The sequence below is a fragment of the Amblyomma maculatum genome, chromosome 1 (genome assembly GCF_055883805.1).
Source record: "Amblyomma maculatum isolate TAMU_Amacu chromosome 1, ASM5588380v1, whole genome shotgun sequence".
NCBI classification, from domain to species: Eukaryota; Metazoa; Arthropoda; class Arachnida; order Ixodida; family Ixodidae; genus Amblyomma; species Amblyomma maculatum.
The window spans coordinates 73182296-73201489 of record NC_139344.1 but is presented as its reverse complement, the minus strand read 5'-3'; the positions used below and the strand labels follow the sequence as shown (position 1 = coordinate 73201489).

The 19194-nt window shown below is 44.8% G+C and overlaps 1 protein-coding gene across 2 annotated transcripts in view; it reads right to left on the bottom strand.

Moving 5' to 3' along the window:
* LOC146202793 (sushi, von Willebrand factor type A, EGF and pentraxin domain-containing protein 1-like) overlaps positions 1–19194 on the bottom strand; it is a 136376-nt gene that overhangs the window by 26895 nt on the left and 90287 nt on the right. For both annotated transcript variants that reach the window (XM_084588340.1, XM_084588339.1), the window contains exons 6-10: positions 15688–15861; positions 15329–15502; positions 9160–9363; positions 6612–6785; positions 2006–2179 (exon numbers count right to left, since the gene is read on the bottom strand). In XM_084588340.1, the coding sequence (XP_084444466.1) occupies positions 2006–2179; positions 6612–6785; positions 9160–9363; positions 15329–15502; positions 15688–15861 (900 nt within the window). The remainder of the gene's footprint in view (positions 1–2005; positions 2180–6611; positions 6786–9159; positions 9364–15328; positions 15503–15687; positions 15862–19194) is intronic.

Below are 19194 nucleotides of genomic sequence, written 5' to 3'. Positions count from 1 at the left end.
CGCTTGTCTGAGAGCACTTTCGAAGTGCTCTCGAGTGTGCACCTGCTCTTCCATGCACTCGAATTCGCCATTAGTAGGTTAGCATGAACCCCAGCCGTCGATACCCCTGCGATCTCCCCAATCCTGAAATTGACTGCCGAGAGCTGCTCTGCTATGCGGTATGGTGCTTTCAATTTAAGGGTCAACTTATGTACGAGTCCTGCCTTTACCTGCACGCATTCTAGATATACGCGGTCTCCCACCCTGAGTGAAACCGCCCTAGCCCTGGTGTCGTACTGCCTTTTTCTCCTGTCGGCTGTTTCCCGTAATGCTTCCGCTGTCAATTCATGGGCTACCTGCAATCTAGATGCCAGTTATGCTCGATAATCCTCCAGCGACCCACACGGCGTCCATCGCCCTCTAAAGCCTGGAAAAACTGCGCGCAACCCCTATGTAAATAAAAAAATCTCAGGCAGATCTTATATATGTACGAATTAAAATGACCCAAGCAACTCTCCAGTGGTTCCTTTTTCAGATTGATCCTCATAGCTTTGACTGTTTGAAGCCTTGTTTTATTAAAGCGAAAGCCTTCATTGCCTCATCGTTGTCGTCAGCAAGTGTCCCGCTTTTGGGGCGGCTCTGATTGGTCGAGATGGGATGACGTCATGCAGGTCTCGACCAATCACCGAGCACCCCCACAGTATGCGCGGATGCGTGCCTTAAATGACCATTTGCCAATCAATTATCAACAACTAAATAATGACTAATTAATTATTAATAGTTAGTGACGATATATTAATTGACTAAATAATTATAATTACTAATTAGAGGCAGTTGTCCATTTATGTACTTAATTACGAATTAATGTCGCGCACCCGGTAAAATCAGCCACACAACAGTAAACGTAGAACAAGTGCGAAGATACAAGGAGCGTGATCTCGTCGCTGCCAAGCAGAAATCACTGAATGAATGCACTCGCAGAATGTGAAAGAGCAGACGCTCGCTTTACTCGTAGCAGCATTCATCGCTACACACACAACAGTCGCGTAGACTTGCAATTTGCTTCCAAAATTCTTTATTGCTAACAAGTACAGGCGCACATAGGAAACGAGAAGAGTAGTGGTCGTCATCGTTTTGTGTCCTTCGCTGCGTCTACCGCATTGTTAGTAATCCCAAATTAAAAACCGCAAATTGTATGCTGTAGAATTAAATTTCACAAAGCGATTCTTGGAGCACGAGAGAAATCAGAGAGAAGAGCTCAGGATGAGTTTAGACAAACGTGACGTCGAACAAATTCACGATACTGCACAATGCTTCTAGTTTATTTTTTCGGTGCGGAAATGACGTTATAAAAAGAAGACAGTCATGTTAGCGCTTCTGACGGGATCTTGCTAAACACATTTACTAGCTTGTTATGTTGAAGCTCCATACTGTTCCTTTACTGCACACAATGAACGTTCGAACTGTTTCCTCCTTAATTCCCAGTGAAGCATTCTCTTGAAAGTTGAAGCATGATTTATATATCCAGAGCTGAAATAAACACCGTAGAAATTAAGTTTCTGCAACAGTTAACGCCGGGTCACATCCGAGTTTCAGATCGATCAGAAGTAGCCAAATCAAAAGTTCGCATGCTGATATTGACATGATTATTTGCACAATTTTTCAGTACATCAGGCTGCAAAGTAACTTCCATATAAAGGATATCATATATAACTTCTCGGATCTATCTATACGGGTTACGCGAATAAGAAACTTTCGCGTTTTTCTTTCTTCGCTGGTGTGTTGGATGGGTTTAGCTTATTTCGAGGAAAAGTCTTAATACAACTAATGCCTACTGCGCTGTTACTGTAGATATCGACCACCATAAATAGGTGCAGAAAGCACAACCTGCGAGGGGGGTAAGATTGAACGCATCGTGTTCTGCGCCTCAGAAGAACACATATTCAACTTCTTTCTGCAAAGACACGCGGCCGGAAATTGGAACAAGTTAGTGGTGATTCTGCGCTGATAAAGATGCCATACCGACCTTCGCAGTGCGGACGCTCGCCGGTCCATTGGCCGTCGGCGTCGCAGGTACGGCTATTGTCGCCGATAAGCTTGAAACCGGGGTTGCACGAGTAGTCAGCCTTGGAGCCGAACACAGTTCCTGGAACTACCACGACGCCGTTTGCGATGCCTTCCAGGCGCCCACACTCCACGACTGCGGCAGAGAACGTAGCATGGATGAGAACTAAGGCACCAGGCTTGACGCATAATCAACTAAAAAAAAAAGTAATAAAATGCATAAAAAACGACATCATGCTCAGGCCTGCGCAGAGATGCAGCGACGTATAATGTGCAGTATACATTGTCTAAGAATGTGCGCAATTTCCTTATGCATTTCACCTCATTTTGTTCGCGGAAAAATACAACAAAAATGGTTTCAGGTCCCACCTGCAGTTCTCAAAATCGTGAAAATGAATGAATACAGCATTTCTTAAAGGAAGGGTAGCGTCTCTTTTACAAGACGCCGTTAGGCTCCACTGCTTTTAAGACATTCAACACCAGCCCTCTCTAGCGGTAATGGTTAGAGCTAACCAACATGTCCTCCCTCTTTCTGCTTAGACATCAAGCATACGAAAGTTTGCATGTTAGGATTGTGTTAGCATAACCCCTATAATATGTTTCAGGTCTGCTCTCTCCTGATGATACTGACACCTTGAGGGAACATCTTGCTAAGCTTGGCTTAGTTTGTAGGGCCTAACATCCCGAAACTAAGAATATAAGCATTGGTAATAGAATGCGGTGGTTTGCAATCTGGAGTGCGGTTTGTACATTTTTGTGTTTTGGCGCTTATGAGTAAACTCGGCTCAGTAATCGGAAGTTTTGGAGAAGGTCGTCATAAATAATCAATTATACTTGTTCCAGCTCTGTTCCTGGCTGGGAAGCTCGATATGTGCGACCACCAGCGGCGTCATATGGGCCATTATTCCCTGTCAAGAGGGTTTGTTTCGGCGCCTAGACAGTCTGCCCCATCCCTGTTTTGTCTTCGGACTAAAGTAATAAAGATGACAGAGCTTGATTAAAGTTGTGCTCGCTAAAATTTGCAGAAGCCAACCTCAAATATATCTTAACAAATTTATTATCTGGCCAGCGGCTATCATTAAAGATACCATGAAAAGCTATTTGCTAAAAGGAGAAAACGCAAACGAGCAATAGGAATTGATTCATCAGTCCTCTCTGCAATGCAAGAATATTTAACTTCGGTTCATAAAACCGAACATGTCGGCGACTGAGAATAGCGCTACTCCCCTCCGCCCTCGACTCAGCGCACGCCGGCACGCAAGGAAGAATGAAGAAATCAAGTCGCGGCGGCACGCCAGCCCGCCCCGTCCAGCCCGCGTCACTTGGGAGTGTCCCTTGAGTGGGCGCCATCAAAACGCCCAGTTGACGTCATCAGGAAGTGGATGTAGGAGGAGGGGTCGCCGGTTACGGGTGGTCGAAAAGCCCTATTTGAAAACTTTTTATAAGTTGTCAACTCCACGCTGAGATTTTAAATTCGACTGGAATACGCACAAAAACCACCTATATGGATTTCATGCATTAAGGTATGACCACAGTAACCGTTGCAGGGTGCCTTTGAATTGGGTATGATCGTCTTAAAGCTGAAACGATAGTTTGGATTAAAAATATCTTAAGAACCCCCTTATCTAATACCCCCAAAAAGGGGGTCTGTAAAGAAATAAAAATGAAAATGAAATGTTTGGTGCAGACAAGCGAAAGAAGGGAGGAGGGGAAAAAGGGACATGAAGGCGATGGTACTATCAAATAAGAATTTACATTGCATTGAGATAGAACGCATTTGAAAAGCAAACCAAATTTTCGCAGGACATGAGAGGGAAATGAAACACACGCACATTCGTTCTTGCCAGATAACCTAGCTTTTTATGCACGTACTGAGCTGTCGGTGCACATCTTTATTTACTATACCATTAAAATGGAGGTTTTTCATATTGAATCTGCCACATCAGCAATTATGTCAATGTCATGCAGTTCATGTCCACTTCTGTAATAGCCCCACTGGGGTTGACAGTATATAAAAATAAAAGAAATATAGAATGGGTAGGGACGAAGCTAGTTAGCTCATCTAATACAAACCTTCATTAACTAGAAACAAGACATAGAATAGATAGGCTCACTCTTTCACATAGGATTTACCACGTTCCCCATGCTGACAACGAGCGTCATATCAACCCACCTTCAGTCATCCCGCACCGGTCACTCCAAGTCGGTATACCTTCCGCATGCGCGAACACCATCGCATCTTCATTCGTTTTTTTCTTCAATTATAGCAAAGGACTGGAATGATCTGCCTGAAGAAATTGTACACTATTGCAGTTCGATCAATTTAAAGCCTGCTTACAAAAACGTCCTTTAGGGCAGGCGCCCACTGCTCATATAAAACCCCTACACAAGGGCATTTGAGGTATGAATATGTAAATAAATATTTCTTTACTTATACTCTTGCTTTTAACAGGAGCTCAAACCTTCTCAAAATGTGGGAAAGAATAGCAGTCCCAGCGATATATGCAGAAATGGGCTAAAATCCTTTGTGCTCATTGTGGTATCGTTCATTCCATCCAGACACGGATTTTTTTATCTTTTCAGTTAAAAAGATGTGCGATCTCTTCGGTACGTTATCAGGTCGATACGCCCACTGCAGGAATGGCCCTTTGTTGGAACGGCGGTACTGTGGTCGCTTCCCATCGTGTGCTGCGAGGATATCTTGCGCGTAGGTAATCTTAGCCTTTGCTTTCCTATCCTGGATGTGGTGAAAAAGACCCACGATAGCATGTACAGAGGTCAGGGTACCCTAGTTACGCTTGGAAAACCGGATAAGTTTTGGGGCGCAACAAGATATATGCATATTGTGCGTTTTAATGTAGGAAAACCTTTATATACCTCTGTATCTTCCCTCTCACGTGTCTGAGAAATCATATCCGTCCATGGGCGGATGGGTACCTCACGTGGATAACGTCAAAGCTTACCTTAAAGACAATTGAAGAAATGCATGTATTTAAAAGCGAACATTGTAAACTTGAAGCATTGGCACACTTTCGAACGCGGCAAAACTTTCTTCAGGAGGTATTTACTATGCTCCCTTCAGAAGGCAAGTGCCTCCTTCATCAAATAACAGAACGGCGATCGCAATGCGTCCACTGGTAAATAGAGCAGGACAATGACTTCGCTTTCTTCCCTCATACTATAAAGGACAGCTACATGCATGGTAACCTGTGAACTGCATCTCTGAAAAACTACTTTCTTCGTCGATGCCGCCGCATGTTAGTGAACAGGTCCCCTTCTTAAGTGCAGAAATAGTGATGTACCTCATGAAAGGCTCTTTCTTATATATGGGCAAGTGCAGGCATGCAATATGCCCATAGAACTGTGTAGAAACTGCCTCCTAATCATCGTAGTTTCTGCTAAGTGATTGCAGCGATACCGCTAAATGAAAGGGTACAGTCATTGTCAAAAGTCTAGAGCCCAGGGGGTCTGCTTCTGATGCACTTCGTGCGGGCTTGTAATGCATTCCCAGTGTTCAGAATCTCTTGATGGTAAGAAGATTTTTTTTTCTACCCTCTCCAATGGAAAGGGCCTCCACTAACGCTAAATCAGCGCCGCTACACGGCTCAAAAGCAGACCCCCCGGACTCTACACTTCTGACAAAGGCTGTACTTTGCCTTTAGGTTACGCCATTCACGCTGCCGTGCATCTGTTTCAAAGCAGCGATCTTCGAAAACGCTTAGACGCCACTGATGCCATATCTCCTATCCAGTTCCCTATCTTTCACACATAGCATCGGTTGGAGAAGCCGCGGAAAGGGGGCAATCATGCCATGACATCTGGAAAGAAAAAGCGGTGTGGATTGAAGAGAAACCCGATTTAAATGAAATAATACCATCGTGCAGAGTTTCGACGTGGACAAAGCAATGGTGATAACAACCTCTAACGTCAATTTGCTTCGCTGCAAAGGTGTTCATTTTGTTTTGTGCCCTCACAGTTGCCGCATGCTGCATAGCTTCATAACACCGCTTACTTAGTTTGTTTTCTACATAGCGGCTTCTAGGCTGCGTGAAGCGTGCATGGGAGCGGCTAGAAGCCGCTTCCGACGTTGTAAGTCTTGCTGAAAAGTTACGCGGTTTCTGTTTATTTCCGCCATTTCTTTAGGTTGCAGCAGATACAGATAAGACAACTTACAACACTGCGCTGAAGGCCCTTGTACTTTGTATTTAGTTATCTTCCTCCCCAAAAATGATTACAGTTCTAAATCAGGTCAAAATCTCAAATTAAAAAAAAAAAAGAAAACAATCTTCTACGCCTGCTTTATTGGCCACGCCGAATGTCGCCTATTATTCGCATACCGTAATGGGCCTCTTCCCCTTCAATGTTCTGCAAGGCCTTATAAATATATATATATATATATATTTGGTCTTGCCCAAATCGCACGTTTAGAAGTAGCCTTTTTTGCTTACGATTGCGTTATTTACCGTGAGACATGTAATTTTACTGATAATTTGGCTATTTACAACGGTCTGGCTAGTCGAGGAAAGGTAGCCTCGCCTGCTTATGCAAGGATGAGATCGCCCACCCACCTTCACAATGCGGAGACTCTCCGGTCCACTGGCCGTCGGTGCCGCATGTGCGTGTCTTGTCGCCAGCCAGCTTGAAACCGCGGTCGCACGAGAAGGCGGCCACCGAGCCAAACACCGTTCCGGAATGCCACACTCTGCCGTTAGCGATGTCTTGAAGGGCAGCGCACCCCACAACTGCGTCAAAGAAAGTAGCTTGCCTGACGCTTGAGAACTAAAGTAGCCGGGGTGATACAGTTTCACATCTCACTCGACTCCATCCTATCCCTCCCCCATTCCCTCCCGCCATCAAAAGTAAAGAGAAATATAACAAAATATGCAATGGTAATTCAGATAAAATGGCCAAGACGAATTATGCGCAGTGCATCATTTAATTACATAATCTTCTTATAAAGAGTTTCGCTGACGATCGCTTACACTAAAAAAAAAAAATCGGTAGAGACACTTGAGACTTACCTGTGGAAATGCAGAAGTATCGCTTTTTATGGAGCCGCTATTACGCTGTAATTGTTTATAATTTTATTAAACTTCTTCCATATAATGTGTCTGTGTTTGTTGCAGATCGCACTTGCGATATGCGGACCGTGTAGCCTCAAAGCGACCAATTGAAGATTCCGACACTGCACGGCTTGGTAGTAAGGCCTAGTCTAAGTGCATTCGAGGCTTCACCTCTCTTTATTTCACGCAGTGCTTCCATGCCTGTTGTCATCAATCAATGCGTAGGCGCGGACACTTCGCTTCTGGGTTATATTTGACAAATATTACTGCTGTAACATCCGTACGCATCCCATCAGCATCAGCAGCAGCAGCAGCCTGATTATACCCACTGCAGCGCGAAGGCCTCTCCCATATTTCTCCACTTTACCCGGTTCTGTGCTAGCATGCATCCACTTGACCCCTGCGAACTTCTTAATCTCATCCGCCCACCTAACTTTCTGCCGCCCTCTGCTACGCTTTCCTTCCCTTGGAATCCAGTTTGTTACCCTCAGCGACCATCGGTTATCCTCTCTTCGCACTACATGTCCTGCCCATGTCCATTTTTTCTTCTTAATTTCTACTAGAATGTCGGTAACTTGAGTTATTTCTCTGACCCACTCTGCACGCTTTCTATCTCCTAATGTTACCCCTACCATTTTTCGTTCCATAGCCCTCTGGGTTGTCCTCAACTTAAGTAGAACTATCTTGGTTAGCCTCCACGTTTCAGCCCCATAGGTGAGTACAGGCAAGATGCAACTGTTGTATACTTTCCTCTTGTGCGATACCGGTAAGCTGCTAGTTATAATCTGCGAGTGCTTGCCAAATGCGCTCCATCCCAACCTTATTCTTCTTTCCCATACACAGGCCAAAGATATACGCACCATAACGCGTCCCTAGGTCCCCTTCTTATAACACGCTTGAACCAATTACCCTTCGTGGCCTATCCGTATCGTGCGCGTCTGGTGCGCAGAGGGCCAGGGTTCCAAAATAAAAGCCGACAAATTTATTTTATTATATTGCTTCTATTTTCGAGCCATTCCATTTGCAGCCATTATTATGGTTAGCATCGAGTGTCAACAACAGCGCCAGATGGACTTTCGCGTAATGGGCCTAGTAATGCTTTTGCATTATTAATGGAGAATAGCTAAGCCTAGTGCGCTTAAGCACCGCAAGAATTAAGAAAAAACAATGTTTTGCAACACCGAGAACGACGAAGAAAAGAACGGGGACATGCGAGTACAATGCTGCCATCAATCAAGTATTCATCACGACCGGATACAGCACATGCAGCAGTGCCCAGAGGATGCCAATGAAATGTTGGCACGAAATGACAAATCAGTATAACGTGCGCGCCATCACCACTATTACTCATTCAACCGTTGACCCCCCTCCCCCATTCAGTTTATGATTTAAAATTTTATGAATAAGCAGCGCCGGGTTATGGCGCACCCACACAACCACGATGGTTACCCGAAGGAAATCAGCTGGAAGCGATCAAAATATTCTCGACATTCAACCATGCTAATGCAGACAGTGCGGACTTTTGCGGTAAGTCGTAATTTCTTTCTCCATGGTTTTAGCCGCTATTACACTACACCTTTAGCCGATTTTTCCGATTAACCTGTTGATTACACTCTACCGCGTTGGCGTTAAGCGGCTGTAATCTAAGGCAGCGCATTCGAAGAAAGCGCTGCAATATTCGACCAAGAATCTTTTTAATCCCAAGTTCTAAAGCGGCAAAATTTAAAAACTGCGATCAATGACCGCCACGGGTGGGTCTCTTGCCATCGCATCATAGTGGGTACCAGAGGGAATCTCCATGATCCAAGAGTTCGCCTAGGTATACGTATAGCTGTCTTTTCGGAATCCAAGAAATGAAATAATTGAGAAGAAAAAAATAACAATTATGGCATTACACAAAGTGTGAAATACAGAAATTCTTCTCAGACATCAATGCCAATTTTTTTCAGTACTAACACAGATTATGTAATGCGCATTTCAGAAAGCGTTATACTACCCACGCTTACACAGGTAGTCTACTAAAGGCTAAACCGCTATTACATGCTCTACTTACGTTTGCAGGTCGGGGCCTCGAAGAGCCAGACTCCATTTTCTTGGCAGATGCTAATGTTGGAGCCGATCAGGTCAGTGTTCGGAGGGCAAGTGTAACGCACCATTGTGCCATTGCGTTGGGGCCCGAAGACAGGTTCCTCGTTCACCATCACGATGCCTCCTCTCTCGTAGAACTGCACAAGCTTCTCTCCCGGGCACAAAATTTCTGCGCACCGAATGTGGACCCGATAATTAGAATATTATATGCTTACACTTACCCAATCTTCGGTTATCCTCGAAAGTTTTGAATTCTGTTCTAAGCCCATTTCTGTTTTCTATAGGAACGAGTGCTTTTAGAGGAAACCTTTCAACCACAGTCGTGTGGCCTGTTATTTAAGCTATCTGTGCTTTTCTAATACGATGTGGTAAGGCCTGAACATGAAAAATACTGGATAAATATATCTGTTTACACTATAGTTCTTAAAGCAGTTGTATTACCAAATTTTGAGGATTTAAAAAGATGTAACTGTGTGTACCCCTTCATGGATCACTGCCTTGTCGTGGCGGAGGGGCTTGCGAAACTCGATGAAGTCGTGAGCTCTGCTGTGTAGGGCCACCCAAGATAGACATGTCACGGCAGAGAGTTCTGACAAAATGTGATTCACTGGAGAAGGTAATGGCAACCCACTTCAGTATTTCCTGCCAAGAAAACCCTATGGCCAGTCACAATACCATTAATGATATGGCGTCGGAAGATGAGCCCCCCAGGTTGGAAGGCGTCCCACATGTTACTGGGGATGAACAAAGGGCAATTCCTAGTAGCTCCAGGACGAATGAAGCGGCTGGGCTAAAGCCAAAAGGACGCTCAGTTGTGGATGTGTCGGGAAGCGACCGGAAAGTCCGATGTTGCAAGGACATATATCACATAGCAACATGGAAATAAAGATCTATGACGCAAGGTAAACTGGATGTCGTCAAGCGAGAAATGGACAGATTGAACGTTGATATCTTGGGTATCAGCGAGCTCAAGTGGTCCGGAATGGGAGAATTTAACTCCGGCGACCATTATGTCTTTTATTGAAGGGCACGAATCCAAGAGAAGGAATGGGGTCTCTCTCATAGTAAACAAAAGAATGGGCAAAACAGTGCTAGGGTACAACCCCAAAAACGATCCCGAATGATTTCACTTCGGATCCAAGGTCACCCTTTCAACATAACAGTTATCCAAGTCTATGCACCGACCACTACTGCTGAAGAAGCTGACGTTGAGAGATTTTATGCGGACCTACAATGCCTTTTAGACCGCACCCCATCATCAGACGTCGTTTTTCTCATAGGAGACTGGAATGCTAAGGTCGGGAGTGAAGAAATATCCGGAATTATAGGCAAGTTCGGTCTTGGCGAGCCAAATGAAGCTGGGCAGAGGCTAGTAGAGTTTTGTCAAGAAAACAACCTGACCATAGCGAATACTCATTTTCAACAGCGCAAGAGGCGCCTGTACACATGAACTTCACCGGACCGTCTGTACAGGAATCAGATCGATTATATTCTTTGCCGGCAGAGATGGAGAAGCGCGATAATAGCAGTAAAAACAAGGCCTGGGGCCGATTGTGGCACCGATCATCAGCTTCTTGTTGCCAAAATTAAGCTTCGATTGAGGAAAACGCAGAAAACTAGAAGCCCTTTCAGGTATGATCTGGATCAAATTCCATTAGAATATGCTGTGGAAGTTAGGAATCGATTTCAAGAATTAGATCTAGAAGACAGAGCCCGAAGAGATGTGGACTGATGTTCGTGATATAATACAAGAAGTTGCTACTAAGGTAGTTCCAAAGCAAAAGAAATGCAAGAAAGCAAACTGGTTATCTCAAGAGGCTTTGCAAATAGCTGAGCAAAGGAGGATGGCAAAAGTTATGGGGGAAAGAGAAAGATACAAGGTTCTCAATGCGGATTTTCAGAAAATAGCAAGGAGAGATAAGAATGCCTACCTGAACATACAGTGCCAAGCAGTTGAGGACAACAGCCAATTAAGGAACACAAGAGCTCTGTATAAGAAAATCAAAGATATCAAAGGAAGCTTCTGTGCTAAGCTGGGCGTGATAAAGGACAAACGAGGCAAGGACCTCACTGAAGCCTCAGAGATAAAGAAGGGGTGGCAGGAATACACAGAAGATCTGTTAAAGAAGGACCCGAATGTGCAAACCCAACATAAGACGGTTGCAATTACTGATCTCGAGCCGGGCATCCTGAAGAGTGAAGTTGAATGGGCCTTAGCCAGCCTTGTTAAGAACAAAGCTAGCGGAATTGATGGCATTCCAGCTGAGTTGCTTCAAAACCTCAACCATGACGCTGTTAACATTCTGCATACATTATGTTAGAAGATTTGGACAACCCTGCAGTGGCCACAGGATTGGAGGAGGTCAGTTTACATCCCCATTCCAAAGAAAGGCAGTGCCAAAGATTGTTCCAACTACCGCACGATCGCGCTTATTTCGCATGCTAGCAAGGTGATGTTGAAAATGCCCCAAGGTAGGCTGCAGCAGTATGTGGATTGGGAGCTTCCGGACGTGCAAGCTGGGTTTCGCAAGGGCAGAGGAACTAGAGACCAAATTGCCAACTTTCGCTGGATCATGGAAAAAGCAAGATAGTTCCAGAAACCCATCTACTTCTTCTTTATTGATTATGCGAAAGCGTTTGACTGCGTAGATCACAGCAGATTGTGGCAAGCTCTCCAAGGGATGGGAGTTCCAATTCACCTCATCTGTCTCCTCAGGAACCTGTATGAAGGGCAAGAGGCCACAGTCAGAACTGGGCATGGTCTTACTGATTGGTTTCCGATCGAGAAAGGAGTGAGGCAAGGCTGCATACTGTCGCCCTGCCTATTTAACCTATATGCAGAGTGCATCATGAGGAAGGCCGGTCTGGACGAGTCTTCAGCTGGAGTGAAGATTGCTGGGAAACGTATCAACAACCTTAGATAGGCGGATGATACCACTTTAATTGCGGAAAGTGAAGTGGAACTCAAGAGACTTCTGATGCGCATACAAGAAGAGAGTGAGAAGTTTGGGCTTAAACTGAACATTAAAAAAACAAAGATCATGGCGTCTTGCCCTATCAAGTCCTGGAGCATCAATGGACAAGATGTGGAAGCTGTGACAGATTTGCTGTTCTTGGGCTCCAAGATTACCTCGGAAGGAGACTACAGCCATGAAATTAGGAGACGCCTGCTTCTGGGAAAGAGAGCAATGGTTAGCCTTGACCGCCTAGTAAAGAGCAGAGACATTAGTCTGCCAACCAAGATCCGTATAACCCGTGCTATGGTCTTTCCAGTTGTGATGTATGGATGCGAGAGTTGGACTGTGAAAAGGCTGACCGCCGAAGAATTGACGCGTTTGAATTGTGGTGCTGGCGAAGACTCTTGAGAGTTCCTTGGACTGCCAGAAGGTCAAATCAATCGATATTGTCGACCATAAACCCTGACTGCTCATTGGAGGGTCAAATTCTAAAGTTAAAACTCAGCTACTTTGGTCATCTGATGAGAAGAGAGGAGTCGCTGGAGAAAGATTTGATGTTGGAAAAGGTTGAGGGTCGCCGGAGAAGGGGTAGGCAGCGAACGCGATGGTTAGATGGCATCCTCGAGGCACTGCAGATGAAGTTATGTGATGTTAGGAAGATAGTGAGAAACCGGAAAGCGTGGCGTGACATGGTCCATAGGGTCACGAAGAGTCGGACACGACTGAATGACTGAATTGGACTGAAATGAACTGAACTGAACTGTGTGTAAGGTCCCCCATGGCCACCTACCAAACTCACCCTTGCGCAAATCCACCCAAAAGCAAACGGACGCGTGCGCTGGCCCGTGCAAGCTGGAATCTGAACACGTAACCACTTTATTGATAACAACAACAACAACAACAAAAAAGGAAATTGTATGGAGCGCAATGTCGCAAGTGTGATTAAAATGACGAAAAAATGGAAGATATGAACCAACAACATAAATTTTTGGTATTCTGTAACTCAGTTAAAATATATAACGCCATCGTGACCTTCTTTTTCGTGAGAGAGTAGTTGTAAACAACCCTTTCTCGGAGACCAAATCTCTCAGCGTCGCTTGACGCCGGCGAGGCAAGCTTTTTAATGCTTAAGCAATATACACGAAAGAGTTTCGACGTACCCCGTCGAACCGGCCAGTGGCGCCGTAGAGTGGCGAAGCACAACATGCCTGATGGGGCAAGAGAGGTGACATTCGGTCGAACTGATTGCTAACGGATGGATATGCACGCTGTTCCTCCTATATTTTGTGCAATTCTTAAAAAACAATTGCCTTGGTTTAGCTCTGATTAAACCTATAGTGTGTCGCGAAAGCTTCCCAGTCGAAAAAAACTACAGAACTGTGTCAAACATACGACAAAATGTCCTGTAGTTCTGTCGTAACCGTCAGACTTTTCAGTAGTTGTGTAGTACTTTTCTGTAGTTCTGTAGTTTTCCTGTAGTATATTTCTGTTGCTTGTAGTTCTGTAGCACTTTTCTGTTGTAACTACAGAAATTTCTGATGTTACGACAGAATGTTCTGTTGTCACAACAGGTTTCCCGTCAAAAACCGCACAGAAATTCTGTCGTAACATCAGAAAATTTACTGTAGTTTTTTCCGACTGGGTTGTACGCGCGCTTACACGTAGTAAAGCTTTTTATAGAAGAATCTATAGCCCGCTTGGCCTAGTAGCTCAGAACATCGATCTTTTTTTAGCAGCCTCTGTTTCTGGCAATGTAAAGTTTTTATTTTTTTAAGAATTCGGCCAAATTCAAAAACACCGAAATCAAGTGAAACTATAATATAATATAGCAGAGCAAATCCATGAATTGATTTGTTTTGCAAAAACGTAACAGCAAAAGTCGCTCTCTAATTCCTGGAAAAGCTGCGCGCAACCCCTATGATAAATAAAAAAAAAACTAAGGCAGATTTTATAGATCTGCGAATGAAGTTTACCACAACTCACTCTTCAATGTTTCCTTTGTCACCCTGATTCTCATAGCTTCGACTGTTGCGATGCTGGTTTTATTTCTTCCTTCTCCAGAACTGTTTTACGATCAAGTTCGCAGAATATGAAGAGTGCGGGGAAAGATATGCGACCAAAAAGCGATAATAATGGTGGGATCATAAGCGCCGTCGCCAAGGAACCACGGAAGCACATCTGCTACATCAAATTTTAAAGTGTTCAGGAGGGGGTGACTTGAAATTTTCTTCCGAAATTCCTTATTGCTAGCAAAATAACAGGCGCACACAGGAAATGACAAGGCTAGTGTTTGTCGTTTTGTTTCCTAGGTTGCATCTACCACATGCTACTTAAGGCAAATTTAATAATACAAACTGGAAGCTGTAGAATTAAATCTCACACAGCGATGCTTAGACCATAACGGAAGCCAGAGAGGAGGACTCTGGAATAATTTAGACCAACGTGACGAAGAATAAATTCATGATATCGTACATTTCATCAAGTTTACTTTTTCGTTTCGGAAATGGCATTACAAAAAGGAGACTGTCATGTTAGTGCTTCTGGCAGAAGCCTTTTATTCACATTTACTAGCTTGTTATTTTAAAGATCGATACTGTCCCTTTACTGCACACATTGAACGTTCGAACTGTTTCCTGCTCACTTCATAGAGGAGCATTATCTTGAAGCATGATTTTTATATCCAAAGCTCAAATAAACACCGTAGAAATTAAGTTTCTGGAACAGTTAACGCCGGGTCAAAATCGAGTTTCAGATCGAAAGTAGCCAAATCCAGAGTTCACATGCTGATATTGGCATAATTATTTGCACAATGCTTTCGTGTATCGTGTTGCAAATAACTTCATATAAAGGATATCATATACAACTGCTCGGATCGATTTATACGGGTTATATGAATAAGGAACTTTTGAGTTTTTCTTTCTTCGCTAGTGTTTTGGATGGGTTTAGCTCATTTCGAGAAAAACTCTTAATATTACTAATGCTTACAACGCTGTGGCTGAAGAATATCGACCACCATATATAGGTGCAGTAAACACGCCCTGCGGGTGGGGTAAAGTCGAACGTATCGTGTACTATGCCTTAGAAGAACATATATTTAACTTCTTTCTCCAAAGACATGCTGCCAGAAATGGGAACAGAGGTCTCGTGATTCAGCACGGATAAACATGCCACACCGACCTTCGCAGTGCGGACGCTTGCCGGTCCACCGGCCGTCGGCGTCGCAGGTGCGGCTATTGTGGCCGACAAGCTTGAAACCGGGGTTGCACGAGCAGTCGGCCTTGGAGTCGAACACAGTTCCTTGAACTACCACGACGCCGTTTGAGATGCCTTGCAGGCGCCCACACTCCACGACTGCGGCAGAGAACGCAGCATGGATGAGAAATAAGGCACCATGGCTTTACTCGAGTTTAATGTTCAACTCGCAAAAATATAATAATGCATAAAAATTATATCATAATTTGGCTATTTACAACGGTCTGGAAAGTAGAGGAATGGGAGCCTCGACTGCTTGTGAAAGGATGAGATCGCCCACCCACCTTCACAGTGCGGAGATTCTCCGGTCCACCGGCCGTCGGCGCCGCATGTGCGTGTCTTGTCGCCAGCCAGCTTGAAACCACGGTCGCACGAGAAGGCGGCCACCGAGCCAAACACCGTTCCAGAATGCCACACTCTGCCGTTAGCGATGTCTTGCAGGGCACCGCACCCCACAACTGCGTCAAAAAATGTATCTCGCCTGACGCGTGAGAACTAATGTAGCAGTAGCGATGCAGTTTCACATCTCATTCCACTCCGCACTCCCCCTTCCCTCTTCCCTCCCGCCACCAAACGTAAACAGAAATGTTCCAAATTATGCAATGGTAAAGCAGATAAATATATGATAAAATGGCAAAGACGGATTATGCGCAGTGCATCAATTAGGCGCATGCCCTTTTTGTTCTTTACCATTCCTCCAGAGATCGCTTATACACTCAGTGAGATTTCGGTAATGGCACTTGAGACTTCAGTTCAGTTCAGTCGTTCAGTCGTGTCCGACTCTTCGTGACCCTATGGACCATGTCACGCCACGCTTCCCGGTCTCTCACTATCTTCCAAACATTCCATAACTTCATCTGCAGTGCCTCGAGGATGCCATCTAACCATCGCGTTCGCTGCCTACCCTTCTCCGGCGACCCTCAACCTTTCCCAACATCAAATGTTAGAGAAATGCAAAATAATCACTCTTTATGCTGCCGCTATTTCGCTTCAATTGTTGATAAATTCCTTAAAGTTCTTCCTTATAATGTGTCTTCTTCTTTCTTGCACACCACAGCAGCTATATGCAGACTTTCTCGCCACAAAGGGGCCATAGTTTTCGACTTTGCACGGCCTGGTAGCAAGGCGCAGTCGAAGTGCATTCGACGATTCATTACTCTTTATTTCACGTAAGGCTTCAGTGCGTCCACGGGCACCGTGCAGGAGTAACTCGCGCCGCGATGCGGGCGCCTCTCGTGGCGGGAAGGAGATTTTGGTAGTGGTTAGTAGTGGTGAGTGCGCCCGGCCGCGCCGCGGAGACGCGGCGGATCTGCTGTGCGTGGGTAGCATTCACCGTTTGTTCTTTCCATTCGCGGCATTCTATCACCACAAATAAATTGCTAAGTTGCAGTCGCTGGTTTGCTGCGTTGCATACATTTTCTCTGGCCTGATAAATTATTTTTTCACATCCCCAAGAAAGCTTTACGAAGCGACGCTAAGTTTAGATCACTGTCGGTCAACGAGCAGTGAGCTGGCAGTCATGCCCGCATTTGCCGCGTCCAGATTTTCCGCGAAGCGTTTTTCCCAAAAGAGGCCACATTACCTTCACCAGCGTTAGCATGCAGTGTTTCTCAACTCGTCAAAAAAGAAAAAGAAATTAAGCAACTCATAGTCATCTGCTCTATCTTCATGGTGTCAATTGGCATTCCTTCGGAACACAAGCTATTTTTTTTTTCTCGGAGTAATGTGATATTACGTCCTGTCTAATTTGTCTCCAAGTGATATGCTGTCACATAACTTGTTTTCTATTGTATATTTCTACGCATATTTTATGTTGTATGTCCTTATGAGAATTCATTTAGGTTATTTCTGCAAACAGTTTTCTTTCGGGGTGGGTGGCCCTTTGTCAGGTGCCGATGCACCTTTTGCCCGCTCTCCCTCGGTTTTCTTTTTTCTTTTTTTTTTATTCAAACCAAACGAAAATGTGTAAAACAAGACTTCCCTATCTTACGTCAAAGTACCAGCTCTCTGATCGCCCTCCTCTGTTGATGTGATTCATAAACTCCTGTCTGCCATTCCATACACTTTATTCCTTTAGGTGTGTTAATAAAATTTCGTCGTCTACTGATCTGTTGAACCTCGAATGATGATCTGTTTCTCATGCCATACTGATCAATCGAGACTAGTAACATATGTTACTTTTTCTTTTTACTTATTCATGGACGCTCTGAACAGATCTTGTATTCATTACACGCCATCCTGGCTGGCTGCCGCCTGTTACCTTCCCCTGCCATAACTTATTTTTGTGGCAAATGAATTGAAAGTACGGTTGAAGAGGCATTAAGTATCGTTACAAAAAACAATAGCACGATCAAATCAGGATTTGAGGCAGGGCGTTCTTTCAACGGAAGATAAAAGTAGTCATGCTACAATCCCTACAAGCCTGTCAGAGAGAAAAGCATGCATGAGTATTAGAAACCGTAGATCGCGACCGCGATCGAAACCATAGATCAGCGACCGCGTGGACAAAGCGATCAGTGTGAATCTGTCATCGTTTCCTTTATCCTCGAGAAAAGTGGCAACCACCCCACCAGAAAGGCAGCTAAAGCTTTTTAAAAGTCTTCTGTGTAATATAAGTGCCTGCGGCATTGTCAAGCCCCGGTAATCGTTCTTGATGGACAGTAATGTATATTGCGCAAAAAGACGAGACAAAGAGGAGAAGTGGACAACGACGGCGCAGAACTGTCAGTTCTGCGCCGTCGTTGTCCACTTCTCCTCTTTGTCTCGTCTTTTTGCGCAATATACATTACTGTCCATCATGGTTCACCAACTCGCCCAATCAGCCGTTCTTCTACAGTTCATTTCTTGTCAGTTCTGCGCCGTCGTTGTCCACTTCTCCTCTTTGTCTCGTCTTTTTGCGCAATATACATTACTGTCCATCATGGTTCACCAACTCGCCCAATCAGCCGTTCTTCTACAATCGTTCTTGAGTTTTCAGGCTTCTCGCATTGTTGATTTTTTTTTTCATGCTTTTTTCTCCTCTTCCGCTCAGGCTTTACTCATTCCTATTCTTCTCCCATACTCGTTCTATCCTTCTCCGGAGTTCGATTCCCCCAGCTTTCCTTTTTTTTCTTTCTTAGCCTGTCCGGCTTGGAGCGACCGAGACTGGCTTTGCGTGATGTACCACGTCTCTCGGCCTTTTCCAACTGCGCGCACTTCTACCTCTGTCGTCTTCCGTTTCTCGTGTTTCCAGCCTATAAATAAACGCCCAACAGGCAGCCAGTACTCGTCCTTGTCTCTCCGTCTTGTGTCGTGTGGCTCCAGCATTGTTTATGCTTCGCTACATTCCCCCAGCTGACTGAAATTGCTACTATTTCTCTGCGCAGATCCCATTATATTCCCACGGCCGCCTCTCAAGCGCGCGCCCTGCCCAGGAGGCCGCACCGGCAGCTACAAAAATCCTACGGCGCCCACTCGTGGCGCTGCCTGTTCGCCGCGAGTGCTTCCCACTGAGCTTCTGCACAATGCCCATACCTGTGATCATCAATCAATGCGTAGGCGCAGACACTTCGCTTCTGGATTATATTTGACAAATATCATTACTGTAACACCAGTACGCATCCCATACACATGCCTAAGTTATACGCACCACAACGCATCCCTAGGTCTACTTCTTAATACGCTTGAACCAATAACACTTCGTGGCATATGCGTGTAGTGTCAGCCTGGTGCGCAGGGGCCAGGGTTTCAACCTCAAAGTCGAAAAATTAATTTTATTCAATTACTTCTATTCTCGAGCCCTCATACTTGCA